At 47.5% G+C, this 14,469-nt stretch overlaps 1 protein-coding gene across 4 annotated transcripts in view; it reads right to left on the bottom strand.

The window, feature by feature from the left end:
- Positions 1-14,469, bottom strand: part of DDX4 (DEAD-box helicase 4) — a 104,893-nt gene that overhangs the window by 32,776 nt on the left and 57,648 nt on the right. For all 4 annotated transcript variants that reach the window (XM_039543827.1, XM_039543828.1, XM_039543825.1 and 1 more), the window contains exon 9: positions 9,920-9,961. In XM_039543827.1, coding sequence (XP_039399761.1) covers positions 9,920-9,961 — 42 coding nt within the window. The remainder of the gene's footprint in view (positions 1-9,919; positions 9,962-14,469) is intronic.

Raw genomic sequence — 14,469 nt, 5'->3', positions numbered from 1 at the left:
TTTTTTAAAAAAACCTGACTTTTTATTTAAATTGGATATTTTTGATAAAATGCTTTTTGAGAGAAAAAACCTTTCTAAAGATAGCTCCTCATGGATCTTAATTAAAACTATCTTTGAGCTATAATGTAATAGGGATTATAAATTTGAATTCTAACGTATGAGACAATATATTAATGTAATGTTTAAGAAAAGTTTTGTAAATGAGTTCCAATAGTTCATGGATTAGGGACCCAATCTTATCGGGTTCCACAGGCTTCCGTGTAGATTTAAGGTTAATCTATCTATCCAATAGGACTCAGCACTAGTCTAGAAGATACCATCAGAGATGCTTAGTTTTGCAGTTCTCAAACTGTGGATTTGTGTCTCCAGAGGTAACATGCTTGTTAACAGCAAAAATGTTTTTAAATAAATATATAGAGGTGAGAAACAGACCATAACTCTATTGTCCCTCTGCAAATTTATGTACACACAGTCAATCCCTTACCTCTCTCGGGCCTGGTCTACACTATGGGTTTATACCGAATTTAGCAGCGTTAAACCAAATTAACCCTGCACCCGTCCACACAACGAAGCCCTTTATATCGATATAAAGGGCTCTTAATATTGATATCTGTACTCCTCCCCGACGAGGGGAGTAGCGCTCAAATTGGTATTGCCATTTCGGAATAGGGTTAGTGTGGCCGCAATTCGACGGTATTGGCCTCCGGGAGCTATCCCACAGTGCACCATTGTGACCGCTCTAGACAGCAATCTGGAGTTGGATGCACTGGCCAGGTAGACAGGAAAAGTCCTGCAAACTTTTGAATTTCATTTCCTGTTTGCCCAGTGTGGAGAGCTGATCAGCACAGGTGACCCCGCAGAGCTCATCAGCACAGGTAACTATGCAGGCTGAGAATCGAAAAAGAGCTCCAGCATGGACCGCACGGGAGGTACTGGATCTGATCACTATATGGGGAGAGGATTCTGTGCTAACAGAACTATGTTCCAAAAGACGAAATGAAAAAACATTTGAAAAAAATTTCCAAGGCCATGATGCAGAGGCCACACCAGGGACTCAGTACAGTGCCGTGTGAAAGTTAAGGAGCTCAGACAAGCCTACCAGAAAACCAAAGAAGCAAACGGAAGGTCCGGGGCAGGGAAGCAAACATGTCGCTTCTACGCTGAGCTGCATGCAATTATAGGGGGGTCCGCCACCACTGCCCCACCCCTGTCCGTGGATTCCGAGGTGGGGTAATCTTAGCCTTGCCCGAGGATTCTGCGGACGGGGAAGATGAGGACAACGACGACGAGCTTGCAGAGAGCACACAGCACTCCATTCTCCCCAACAGCCAGGAGCTTTTTCTCAGCCTGACAGAAGTACCCTCCCAGCCTTCCCAAGCCACTATCCCAGACAATGAAGCCATGGAAGAGACCTCTAGTGATTGTACCTTTGTAAATATAAAACATGGTTTAAAAGCAAGCTTTTTTTTAAATGATTAATTTGCCTTGAGGACTTGGGATGCATTCGCGGCCAGTACAGTTACTGGAAAAGTCTGTTAACATGTCTGGGGATGGAGCAGAAATCCTCCAGGGACATCTCCATGAAGCTCTCCTGGAGGTACTCCAAAAGCCTTTGCAGAAGGTTTCTGGGCAGGGCAGCCTTATTCCATCCTCCATGGTAGGACACTTGACCACGCCATGCATGTAGCAAGTAATGTGGTATCATTGCATGACAAAGCCTAGCTGCGTATGGTCTCGGTGTTTGCTGGCATTCAAGCAACATCCGTTCTTTATCTCGCTGTGTTATCCTCAGGAGAGTGATATCGTTCATGGTAACCTGGTTGAAATACGGGAATTTAATTAAGGGGACAGAGATGGTTGGGCTGTTTACCTGTGGCTTAAAAGAAATCCTTCCCTGCATTTAGCCAAGCAGAGGGGGGAGGGGGATTGGCGCTGAGCTTTTTCGCGTTTGGCTAGCTGGGATCTTCCCTGCTACCAGCCACACGGTGGGGGGAGGGGTAAAGCAATTACCCCAAAGTATTGGATGGGGGCGGTTCTGGTGCTGCACCTTAACAGGAAAGCAGCAGCACTCAACGGGCTCAAGGAGGGCGCTGGATATATGAAGGCTGCAGAAGCCGAAAGACAATGGCTTACCATGGCCCCATGCAAGCCGAATTCTGATGCCTGGACCTGCGTCTGTGATCTCTAGCACCAAAGCTGCAGGCGCTCAATATTAAGATGCAAAATGCGACCTTGTAGTGAGATCACATGTGCTATGTAAGGTGAATGGTGTTGTTCACCGTGAAAGAGTATAACCATTGTTCTGTAAAATGTATCTTTTTAAATACTTCTCTCCCTTTTTTCCCTCCCTCCTGCAGCTGCAAATTTTTCTAGTCTCCCTCCTCCGTCTCGAAGGCTATCTCAGATAAGGCGGCGGGAAAAAAAAAAAGACGCGAAACGAAATGTTCTCAGAAATCATGGAAGTGACCCGCAATGAAAGAGCTCATCTGAATGAGTGGAAGGATGTGGTATCAAAGTACAGGAAAGATAACAGTGACCATGAGGACAGGAGAGATGAACGTGAGGAGAGGAGAGACTCGCAAGATGAGAGGTGGCGGCAGGAAGATCTGAGGTGTCAGGATGCAACTCTGGGGCTGCTGCGTGATCAAACGGACATGCTCCAGCATCTGGTGGAGCTTCAGGATCACAGCAGGATCACAGAGTGCCGCTGCAGCCCCGGTATAACCATCCTGCTCCCTCACCATGTTCCTTAGCCTCCTCACCCACCAGACGACTAAAAACACATGGGGGGAGGCTCCATGCACCTGCCCATTCCACCCCAGTGGACAGCCCAACCAAAAGGTTGTCATTATTTTGAATTTTTTTTAGTGGCCTTTTCCTTCCCTCCTATCCTCCTCCCAAACGCCACCCGGGTTACCTTGTCAGTTCTCTCCCTCTGTTTATAATTAATTAATAAAGAATACATGATTTTTAAACGAGTGTGACTTTATTTCCTTAGGAAGCAAGCGGTAATCGAAGAGGGAGGGTGGGTGGCTTACAGAGAATGAGTCAATCGGGGAAGAGATGCATCAAGGAGAAAAACAGCAGTCACACCATACCCTGGCCCGTAATGAAACTGGTTTTCAAAGCCTCTCTGATGCGCACCGCTTCCTGGTGTGCTCTTCTAATCGCCCTGGTGTCTGGCTGCACGTAATCAGCAGCCAGGTGATTTGCCTCAGCCTCCCACCCCACCATAAACGTCTCCCCCTTACTCTCACAGAGATTGTGGAGCACACAGCAATCAGCAATAACAAAGGGGACATTGGTTTGGCTGAGATCTGAGCGAGTCAGTAATGTGCGCCAGCGCGCCTTTAAACAGCCAAATGCACATTCTGCCATCATTCTGCACTTGCTCAGCCTGTAGTTGAACAACTCCTGACCACTGTCCAGGCTGCCTGTGTATGGCTTCATGAGCCATGGCATCAAGGAGTAGGCTGAGTCCCCCAGGATAACTAAAGGCATTTCAACATCCCCGACTGTTAATTTCTGGTCTGGGAAGTAATTCCCTTGCTGCAGCCGTTTAAACAGAGTAGTGTTCCTGAAGACGCGAGCGTCATGAACCCTTCCCGGCCATCCCACGTGGATGTTGGTGAAACATCCCTTGTGATCCACCAGTGCTTGCAGCACCATGGAAAAGTACCCCTTTCAGTTTATGTACTGGGTGCCCTGGTGCCAAGATAGGGATATGGGTTCCATCTATCGCCCCACCACAATTAGAGAATCCCATTGCAGCAAAGCCATCCACTATGACCTGCACATTTCCCAGAGTCACAACCTTTCGTAGCAGCAGCTTAATGATTGCTTTGGCTACTTGCATCACAGCAGCCCCCACAGTAGATTTGCCCACTCCAAATTGATTCCTGACTGACCGGTAGCTGTCTGGCATTGCAAGCTTCCAGAGGGCTATCGCCACTCGCTTCTTAACTGTGAGGACTGCTCTCATCTTCGTATTCTGGCGTTTCAGGGCAGGGGAAAGCAAGTCAAAGTTCCATGAAAGTGCCCTTACGCATGTGAAAGTTTCGCAGCCACTGGGAATTGTCCCACAGCTGCAATACTATGCGGTCCCACCAGTCTGGGCTTGTTTCCCGGGCCCAAAATCGGCGTTCCATGGCTAGAACCTGCCCCATTACCAGCATGATCTTCAAAGCACAGGGGCCCACGGTTTGAGAGAATTCTGTGTCCATGTCCTCATCACTCTCGTCGCCTCGCTGCCATAGCCACCTCCTCCTCGCCTGGTTTTGCAAGTCCTGGTTCAGCATAGACTGCACGAGAACGCGCGAGGTGTTTACAACGTCCATGACTGCTGTCTTGAGCTGAGCAGGGTCCATGCTTGCTGTGCTATGACGTCTGCACAGTTCACCCAGGAAAAAAGGCGCGAAACGGTTGTCTGCTACTTGCATGGAGGGAGGGGTGAGGCTGTACCCAGAACCACCCGCGACAATGTTTTTTGCCCCATCAGGCACTGGGATCTCAACCCAGCATTCCAATGGGCGGGGGAGACTGCGGGAACTATGGGATAGCTATGGGATAGCTGCCCACAGTGCAACGCTCCGGAAATCGACACTAGCCTCAGTACATGGACGCACACCGCCGAATTAATGTGCTTAGTGTGGACGCGCGCACTCGACTTTATACAATCTGTTTTAAAAAATGGTTTCTGTAAAACCGGAATAATCATAGAATTATAGACTTGAAGGTCAGAAGAGACCATTATGATCATCTAGTCTGACCTCCTGCACAATGCAGGCCACAGAATCCCACCCACCCACTCCTGTATCAAACCTGTGTCTGAGCCACTGAAGTCCTCACATCATGGTTTAAAGACTTCAAGGTGCAGAGAATCTTTCAGCAAGTGACCCATGCCCAAGGCTGCAGAGAAAGACAAAAAACCCCTATGGCTTCTGCCAATCTACCCTGGAGGAAAATTCCTTCCTGACCCCAAATATGGCGATCAGCTAAACCCTGAGCATGTGGGCAAGACTCACCAGCCAGACACCCAGGAAAGAATTCTCTGTAGTAACTCAGATCCCATCCCATCTGTAGGATCCGCCGTCAGGGGAGGGGCTCTTCGTCCTCTGGGGAGGCTGGGTATCAGGCCGCCTCACCACGCAGGGGTGACACCACTGGCTCAGGTCTCGGGCCCTCCAGCAAGGGTCGAGCAAGCAGTTCAGTCTATAAAGCCCAGGCCCTGGATCAGGGCAGGGCAACAAACACTGGTGCAGGGCTCAGGAGCCTCAGGTAGGGGCTGAGCAAGCAGTTCAGTCTATAAAGCCCTGGGTCAGGGCGTCGAGGCAAGGGGGAGACTGCCACCCGTGAGTGGGGTGGCAGGGGGGACGCAGGACCGCCCACTCCTCTGCGTCCCAGCCCGGGGCCCTAACAGCAGCAGGCAGGCTGTTAGGGGCAGGCTGTTAGGAGCAGGCTGCTGGGGATCTTGGCCGCAACACACTGACATTGGCTCTGGGTCTGCTGCAGTCAGACTAGGGTCGACTGCCCCCAGGCCACTTCCAAACTCCCCCTCGGGGCCTACCTGGATCCTGGGGTCATCCTCCACCGGGTCTAGGTGCATGGGTTCGTCACGGCCGCGGCTGGGTGGCAGGTCTGGCAACTCCTCCAGAACAGCGGTCCAGGGTGGCTCCGGCAGCTCCTCGGGGTAGCGAGCCCGGGGGAGCTCCAGCAGCTCCTCTGGGTAGCAAGCACGGGGGAGGGTAGGAGCCTCCCAGCGCCGAGCTCCCGGAGGGATGCCCACTCACTCCGGTCGCTGGCCTCTCACTGAGCTCCGAAGGCCCGCCTTTATACTTCCAGGTCAGCTTGACCCTTTTTGGCAAGAAGGCTCTTGCCTCGTTTGCATCGAGGATATCCTCTAGATGGGCGTGAGCATGGACTTCTGCTCAGGTTCTTGTAAGTGGACCGTACAATCTGCACGTGCTGTTTCACTAACTCCCTGGATCCACCTCTCACCAACCAGTTGCCCAATTATGGGTAGACCTGCACCCCTCTCCTTCTGAGGAAGGCCACCACCACTGCCATATATTTTGTGAAGGCTCTCCAGGCCACCAATAGGCCAAAGGACAGAACCTTGAACTGAGAGTGGTCCTCATTTACTACAAACCCAAGGTATCTTCTGTACCGCTGGAAGATGGCTGTATAAAAATATACATCTTTCAAGTCGAGGGCCGCATACCAATCCCCTGGATGTAGGGAAGGAATAATTGCGGCCAGAGAGACCATGCAGAACTTCAGCTTCTTCAAGAACTTGAGGGGATCCTGAGGTCTAGGATAGGGTCTGAGATCCCTGCTGGATTTTGGGATCAGGAAATAGCAGGAATAAACCCCCTTGCCTCTTACTACTATGGTAACCTTCTCTACTGCTCCTGCCCTTAGGAGTAACTGCACCTCTTGGGCCAGGAGATTTTTGTGAGAAGGGTACATGAAGAGGGATGGGGAGTGGGAAGGAGGGGAGGAGAAACTGCAAGGTGTATCCCACTTCTACCATGAGGAGCACCAATCCAACAGACATGATGTTGGCCCACGCCCAGTAAAATTGGAACTAACAGTCCAAAACCATACGGGTAAGATATAGGTTATGGACTGTTGCATCGTCCTTGGGCGCATCCTCAAAAGTTTTGTCTGTTGCCCGATGATTATCTCGTGGGTGCAGATGTTGAGGCTGTTGAGGAGTGAGGGCTCTGTCTTTCTGAAACACCTATTCCTCCTTTGCCCAAAATCCTGCCCATAGGCTGCGGCTTAAAATGTTTCCGGGATGGGGAGAGAAGACCCAATGATTACAAGGTTATCCTTGAGGCTGTGAAGCCGGGAGTCTATTGTTCTGAAAACAAGGACTGCCCCTCAAATGGGAGGCCCTGAAGCATTTGTTGGACCTCGTGGGAGAGGCCTGACGACTGTAGCCAGGAGCTCCTCCTCATTACCACGCCCATGGCCCTTGCCCAGTCCGCCACATCCATGGCATCTAGAGCCACCTGTAGGGACGCCTTGGTTATTGCTCTGCCCTCTTCAGTCAAGGTCCCAAATTCCTCCCTAGAGTCAGCTAGCAGGAGCTCTTTGAACTTCTGGATTGCCAACCAGGAATTAAAATCATAACAGTTAAATTTTTTATTTTTTTTTAAATTGGAGATATACCAATCTCCTAGAACTGGAAGGGACCTTGAAAGGTCATTGAGTCCAGCCCCCTGCCTTCACTAGCAGGACCAATTTCTGCCCCAGATCCCTAAGTGGCCCCCTCAAGGATTGAACTCACAACCCTGGGTTTAGCAGGCCAATGCTCAAACCACTGAGCTATCCCTCCCCCCAGGGTGGTTAGCAATTCTAAAATGAAGGCCCCTGTGGAGTACACTTTTCTCCACAGGGACCGATCCTCTTTCGGAAGGGAACAGAGGGAGCACCCTCCCCTCTCAGGGTGCCAAAAGACGGCATCACTCTGTGGGAGACCTGGACCACTCGCGGCCAAGGGGTCTACACTGGCCATTGAGGAGGCATCTGCCATTGGGCAGACCCCACCCTGTTGGGACAAGTCGCTGGGTCCTGCCCGCAGGGCATCTGTGATCCACTCTGGATCCAGTTCCTCATGAGGCATACAACTCTGCCTGCGATTCTGAGCCAGAGGACCCACCCTTAGATGACCAGGGCGGTGCCGTGCCCTGTGGTGCCGAGCAGCGTCTCTGAGGAGAATGGTGCTACAATGAATAATGGTGCCACCATGGGGAGCTTTGCCGTATAGAGCAGTGTCTCAATGACAAGTGGTGCAGACTGCAAGCAGTGCCATGGCAAAGAGCAGCATGGAGATTGTGATCAGCGCCTGGAGTATGACAGGTGCCAGGAGTACGACCGGTGTCTAGGTGAGGTGCCGCGTCGCTGCGGTGAGTGTGGTCTCCGTGCCAACTCTCCCGATGATGAGCGGGATGGAGAGCAGTGTCCTGCCATCATTGCAGGCTTACTCAGGGCTGGTGCTTGCCCTTTTGTGGCCGGAACCAGTGGTGCCTGGTTTATTCCCTGCAGCCCTCAGCTTGGGGACAGCAGTGCCTGGAGAGTGAAGAGGTTTTGTAACTCCTCATATGCCTCTAGCGTCAAGGGTGCTGCCAGGGTCGTGTCCACTTCTTAGCTCACCCTATGTGAGGAGCCTCTTGGTACCAGACTCAATGGTGCCGGTTGAGCTGCCTCCAAATGGAGAGTCGTCTGCCACAGATCACACTCTCTCAGCAGTTTCTCTCAAGGGGGAACGTCTCCGATCAGACTTTTTTGACCACTTCAGCACTGGTGATGGGGATCGATGCCAAGTCGTCAGCGCCGGAGAAGCATGCCAGTGCCAGGAGGATGGTACTGGGGAGCCCAAGCCATGCTGGTATCCCAAACAGACACCTACACATTCCTGGTAGAAAAGGTGCTTGGTACCAGGTCCGGTTGCTGCTCTGAAACGGGACTGAGTGCTGCCTCCATAAGTAGGAGCTTCAGATCAAGGACCAAAAAAGAAAGATGATCAACTCAAGTTCCTACAAATCTGGCACTTACTCTGAATATGACCATCTCCCAGGCACTTTAAACAGCTCTTGTGAGGGCCACTGACTGGCATGTGCTTGCGGCATATCGCACACAGTTTGAAGCCCTGGGATTGAGGCATGCCCCGAGTCCTGGGCAGGTGCTTACCGACTATCTATCTTTATACTTATGCTAACAAACTAGTTACACTTATCTACTATCTATTTACAGGAAGACTACCACTACGGGGATCACTTGCTGAGCAAGAGATAGAGTGTTCCAGTGACCGCCATAGATGGAAAGAAGGAATTGAGGAGGGGACGGGCTAGTAGGTGCCTATATACCGCACCATGGAGGCGCCACTCCAAGAGCTGACCCGACAGATAGCACTAGGGGAAAAAAAGTCTTCCAGCAATGGTGCACACAACGCACGCATGCCTACATTGGAACGGACATGAGCAAGAATCATTAGAAATCTCTTTCTTAAAAGGTAAATAAAGGTATTCCAGCAAGTTCTAAAAACAAAATACGAAACAGTGCTCCATAGTTGCTAGTGACAAAATGATCTGGTATGCTTGGGATACTAAAACTATCCTACACCTGTTTGGAAATGACTAGCTAAAAAGTTAAATTGTGAAGGAATCTTGATGGACGGAACTAAACATTTGGAGAACTAAGAATCATACCTTTTTTAATTACATACAGCGACTAATCCTAATGGTTTGGTGGAAGGAAAAAGATGGATAACATCCAGGACTAGAGATTAAGCATATAGACAGTACCCTGTACTTTTAGCGTAGTATCTATTAAATAGCTAGTTTGCCCTGCCTGAACCCCAAACACTGCAGCCACATTGCAAACATTGGTCTAGTGTTTGAAAACCTAAAACAGAAATGGACTGAACTGATTAGAAATCAAACTGGCTACTATATTTTCATTATCAAAGATGAGCGAAATGCAATAGTAAGTAAGTAAGAATGAAAAGTAAATTTACCTTTTTTAAAAAAGTTTCAGTTTTAACGAAGTTATTTGGTACAAAGTGGACAAGGAAATTTAAGACACCAGTGAAATGTAACTTGACAATGTCACTTTAAGATGCTTCTGCCAAATTCTAGCAAATGCATCTTAATATTTTTGTTTTTCTGCATTTAAGGAGCTCACAAGCACTTTCCAAAAATTGATAAAATAAATCTGTTTTTCAAAATAGATATTATCCCATTTACAAACGAGGAAAATGAGGCATGGAGTGACACATGATTTGCCCAAGTTGTCAAAGAAAATGAGTATCAGAGCTAGGAATACACGACCCAAACTTCCTGACTCCCTCCCTTCCTTTCAATTACTAGTTAATACACACAATCTTTGTATAACCAATACATAAGAAGCTGACCTTTGCTTCCAAATCCTCTGCTTCTATTACTGCCATTATCACCTGAAAAACAAAGGCAGAATTGTTTACATGTAATTGGTTGTAACAGTGCTTCACAGATCTTAATACAATATCTTAAAGCTGTTATGACTACAGGTAGCAGAAAGCAGGATCTCTTCCCAGTAAGAAAAATCTGGCAGTGGTTTTGTCAGTCCTTCATTATCCATCCACCCAGTAATTCTTTATGTAAGAATGTCAACTCCTGCTTTCAAGCAGCAAAGGCTAAAAAAAGAAAAATCAGTAACATGCAGTCCATAAACTCATTCCATGCCTTCTCTATTATAGTGTCTTTTAGGTCACAGTATCAGAGGGGTAGCCGTGTTAGTCTGGATCTGATGCATCCGACGAAGTGGGTATTCACCCACGAATGCTCATGCTCCAAAACGTCTGTTAGTCTATAAGGTGCCACAGGACTCTTTGCTGCTTTTAGGTCATATATAGTTATGGGACAACAGAGAGGACTTACGGCTTGTCCAAACTACAAAGCCCTTCACAACACAGTTATTCCAGTAGAGCTCTGTAGAAGAGACGCAGAATAAGCAGACCGGAGTTGTTCTTCTGCTGGCATAGCTACACCACATGCCAGACTAACACCAGCTAAGCCGAAAGAAACACACTGTTGGTATTGTGGTGACTACACTGAGGGTTTTGCCAACATAGCTATGTAATTTTTTCACACTACTAGCAGACATAGCTGTGCCAGCAAAACTTAATCTACAAAGTCTGAATGGAAAGGAAGGACAATGATAAAAGTACTTCCAATTCTTTGTGTCCAGTTGTCCCATCCTATAAGGAATACCTCAGTTCATGTGACAAAACAAACCCCCACCCAAAAAGCAACGCTGCGTTTAATTATGGCACTTTTTTTCATTTTGTTCACTAACATTTTTCATCCCAAAATGTCATTGAAGAGAACCAATGGTCCATGCAATGTTAAATGTGTGGCAAATATCATGAGGGTCTCTTACTGAGAATAGAAAATATAGTACAACGATCATTAACTTGAACACCTACTAGAGTAGGGACCTCCCACCATTCTATGTCTACTACATTAAAAACTACTTTGATTATCCAAAGCATTTCAGATTACTCAACATCAAACTCCCCTAAGACACATGAATAAACAATTCTAACATGGAGAGGGGGTATAATAGGCAGCCAGGTCCCCAGCTGCAGAGTTTTAGGGGAAAATTTGTGTTTTATTATGCCCCACACAGAGCGGCTGAGGAGATGGTATGTGCTATTCAGCTTCCCTAGTTCATCGGTAATCTCCCTGGACTCCAGAGAGGTTACTGATGAATCCAAAAAGCTGAGAAGCAAGCACTGCCTCCTCAGCCACCCCAGAACGCTTGCTTCAAGTATCCAGTCGGAAAATAAACTGGAAGCTACAGCAACAGCTCGCCTTTCCATGCAGAAAGTTATTTTACAAGTTAAGCTAGACCTCCCCACCAAGAAGTTTTGCCTACTAGTATCCATACCAAGAATCACTGGAATGTTAAAATAACTGTATACACTATTAGGAAAGAGTAAGTAGAAGCAGAGGGGGGGTGGTAGTGCATCAAGGATGCCATTACCTGGTTTAGTTATTGACGATTAAAGACAGACCCTAGAATATGTTCCTTCTATCTGATAAATCGCAAGATGGGGTATAGGCAGGAGATCTGTCACTGACCACCAAATCACACATAGGAACAGTATGTGAAACTCCTTAAATAAATCTATCTAGAATATATAGAAATAATTCTATGATCATGAGGGACTTCAATCTAGGGAGCATATACTGCCACTTCTAAAATATCACTGGAGTGCCTAAAAATTATAGGAACACGAGTACGTGGAGCACCTTAAAGACTAACAAATTTATTTAAGCATAAGCTTTTGTGGGCTACAGCCCACTTCATTGGATGCATGCGGTGGAAAATACAGTAGGAAGATATAGATACACACACACAGAGAACATGAAACAATGGGTGTTACCATACACACACTAACAAGAGTGATCAGTTAAGGTGAGCTATTACCAGTAGGAGAGAAAAAAAAACTTTTTGTAGTGGTAATAAAAATGGTCAACTGCTGCAAATGGACAAGAAGTTGTCAAGAACAGTAGGGTGGGGTGGGAGGATAAACATGGGGAAATAGTTTTATTTTGTGTGATGACCCATCCACTCCCAGTCTTTATTCAAGCCTAATTTAATGGTTTAATGATAGCTAGGAGTGCTGGTAGCATAGGGTAACCCAGGAACCTATCCTTGCAACAAAGCCCGTTGCCAACTCTGTCCACATATCTATTCAGGGAACACCATCGCAGAACCTAACCACATCAGCCACACTATAGAGGCTCGTTCACCTGCACATCTACCAATGTGATATATGCCATCATGTGCCAGCAATGTCCCCCTGCCATGTACATTGGCCAAACCGGACAGTCTCTACGTAAAAGAATGAAAGGACACAAATCAGACATCAAGAATTGTAACATTCAAAAACTAGTTGGAGAACACTTCAATCTCCCTGGTCACTTGATTACAGACCTAAAAGTTGCAATATTACAACAAAAAAACTTCAAAAACAGACTCCAATGAGAGACTGCTGAATTGGAATTAATTTGCAAAATGGACACCATTAAATTAGGCTTCAATAAAGACTGGGAGTGGCTGGGTCATTACACAAAGTAAAACTATTTCTCCATTGCTTTTAGCTAATCGATTTTAAATTTTTTAATGGCTCGATTTGTAAATACTCCTGCCCACAGAGAGGAATCGCGCTTACGTATTATATTTAATTCGGAATAGGTCGGTATTGGTGGCCCGTTAATGTGTCGTAATCCGAGTAGCACAGATATCAGTGGGTACTGACACGTGGCATCACTCAATGGACCTCGATTTATGCACAACATCAGGAAACGGGCTGAAGCGCTCCGACAGCATTTCACACTCGACAGCGTGGAGCTCACAGCCACAGGCTCCAGGTTCATTTGAAGCTCGCACAGCGCAGGCAGCAGCGACAGCATATCATCGCTCCAAGCAGGACACAGGTCATCAAAGCAGGTGACCACGCGCACAGCTCATCAGCACAAGTCATAACCAAGCTGATCTCCTGAGAGCAAAAGCAGGAATCAAAAGGGAATTGAAACTGAAATGAAAAATATAGTGCTAGAAATTTAGCGTTCCAAAGACAGTAAAGGCCAAAGCAGAAACAAAAAGACAGCAAAAAAAAAAGCTATGAAAGGAGACAAGCCTAGCAGAAAACCAAAATGGAGAAAAGGGCAGATGGCAGGTAAGAAAAGCAGGCAAAACAAAGATGCTCCAATGAGGCTGTGCTGCATGCAAAGGCTATGCTGAGCTGCACCATGCCTGTGGGGGCGAGTGGGGGTCTGCCATGTCTTGGGATTATGCAGAGGGGAAGAGGAAGGGGAAGAAGAAGAGGAAAGAGAAGAGAGAGCTCTCAGACTGGGAAGAGCAGAGGAAGAAGAAGAGGAAGAGGAAGAAAGAGCACCCAGCCACTGCACCCCCAGCAGCCAGGAGCTTTTGATCAGAAGACCTCCTGGAGCCCTGCAGCCACAGCAAGCCTGCTTTGCAAGATTTGTGGCAGAGGAGGATGAGTTTGGAGACCTGATTTTAGCATAGACTTTTACAGTGAGGCCTTTTTATTGTAGCAAGTTTTTGATTTGATTGATTGCCCCTGGTGATTTGGGCAGTTTCCAAGTTTGTTAACATGAAAGGGGGATTGAAGAGAAATCCTCAAGGGACATGAAGTTGGCACGCAAGCTTCTGTTGCGAGGCAGCCCAGGACTCTTTACCAAGGCATGCATCCAAGTCATGCAGAGCATGTGAGTGTTGGTCATACCATGCCATGCATAGTAATCAGGACATTGGGTAATGTCAGGCCTGGCATGCATAGCGTATAGTCTATCTCACTGCTGTGCATTCAATTCAAGATAGCCTAGTCTTGTTGTTATATTTAGCAAAGTGATATGGTTTCGGATACAATCTGGTTAAAAATGCAAGATTTAAAATGGGTGGTTTTAATTTTCACTTGGCAGGGTGGGATGCAGAAAAAAAAAACTGCCGGGGAGGGGGAGCGGGAGGGAGGGTGGGAAATGATCTGTCACCTTTGTTTGTGGGGTGGGCGGGCTGAGGGTTGAGGCGCAGGAGCTGGGGGGGTAGCAGGGACAGCAGAGGGGGGGGGAGTAGGGTAGCCAGCTGGGTGGCAGGGGAGCCGGGGCTGGTGCTGGCCTGATTGGCCATGCATGCTGTGATCTCTACCTGCCTGATGCAAGTCTGACCCTGGATCTGGAGAAATGTAGATCAGAGATGCACTATAGAGAAAAAATGATGAAAGATAAAATCTTCTGCTATGTATGTGAAAGTAATATGTTGAAGAGTAAAGAGTATAATCATTGTTCTGTAAATTTTCATATCTAAAATGTATCTTCCAAGCAGCAAATACTATTTTCATGCAGCCTCAATCCCAAAGCAGCAAAAGAAAAAAGAAGACAAGGAACAGACAAG

Source organism: Mauremys reevesii, linkage group 6, assembly GCF_016161935.1.
Source record: "Mauremys reevesii isolate NIE-2019 linkage group 6, ASM1616193v1, whole genome shotgun sequence".
NCBI lineage: Eukaryota > Metazoa > Chordata > Testudines > Geoemydidae > Mauremys > Mauremys reevesii.
The sequence above is the reverse complement of the archived record's forward strand: the minus strand, read 5'-3'. Positions and strand labels throughout refer to the sequence as shown.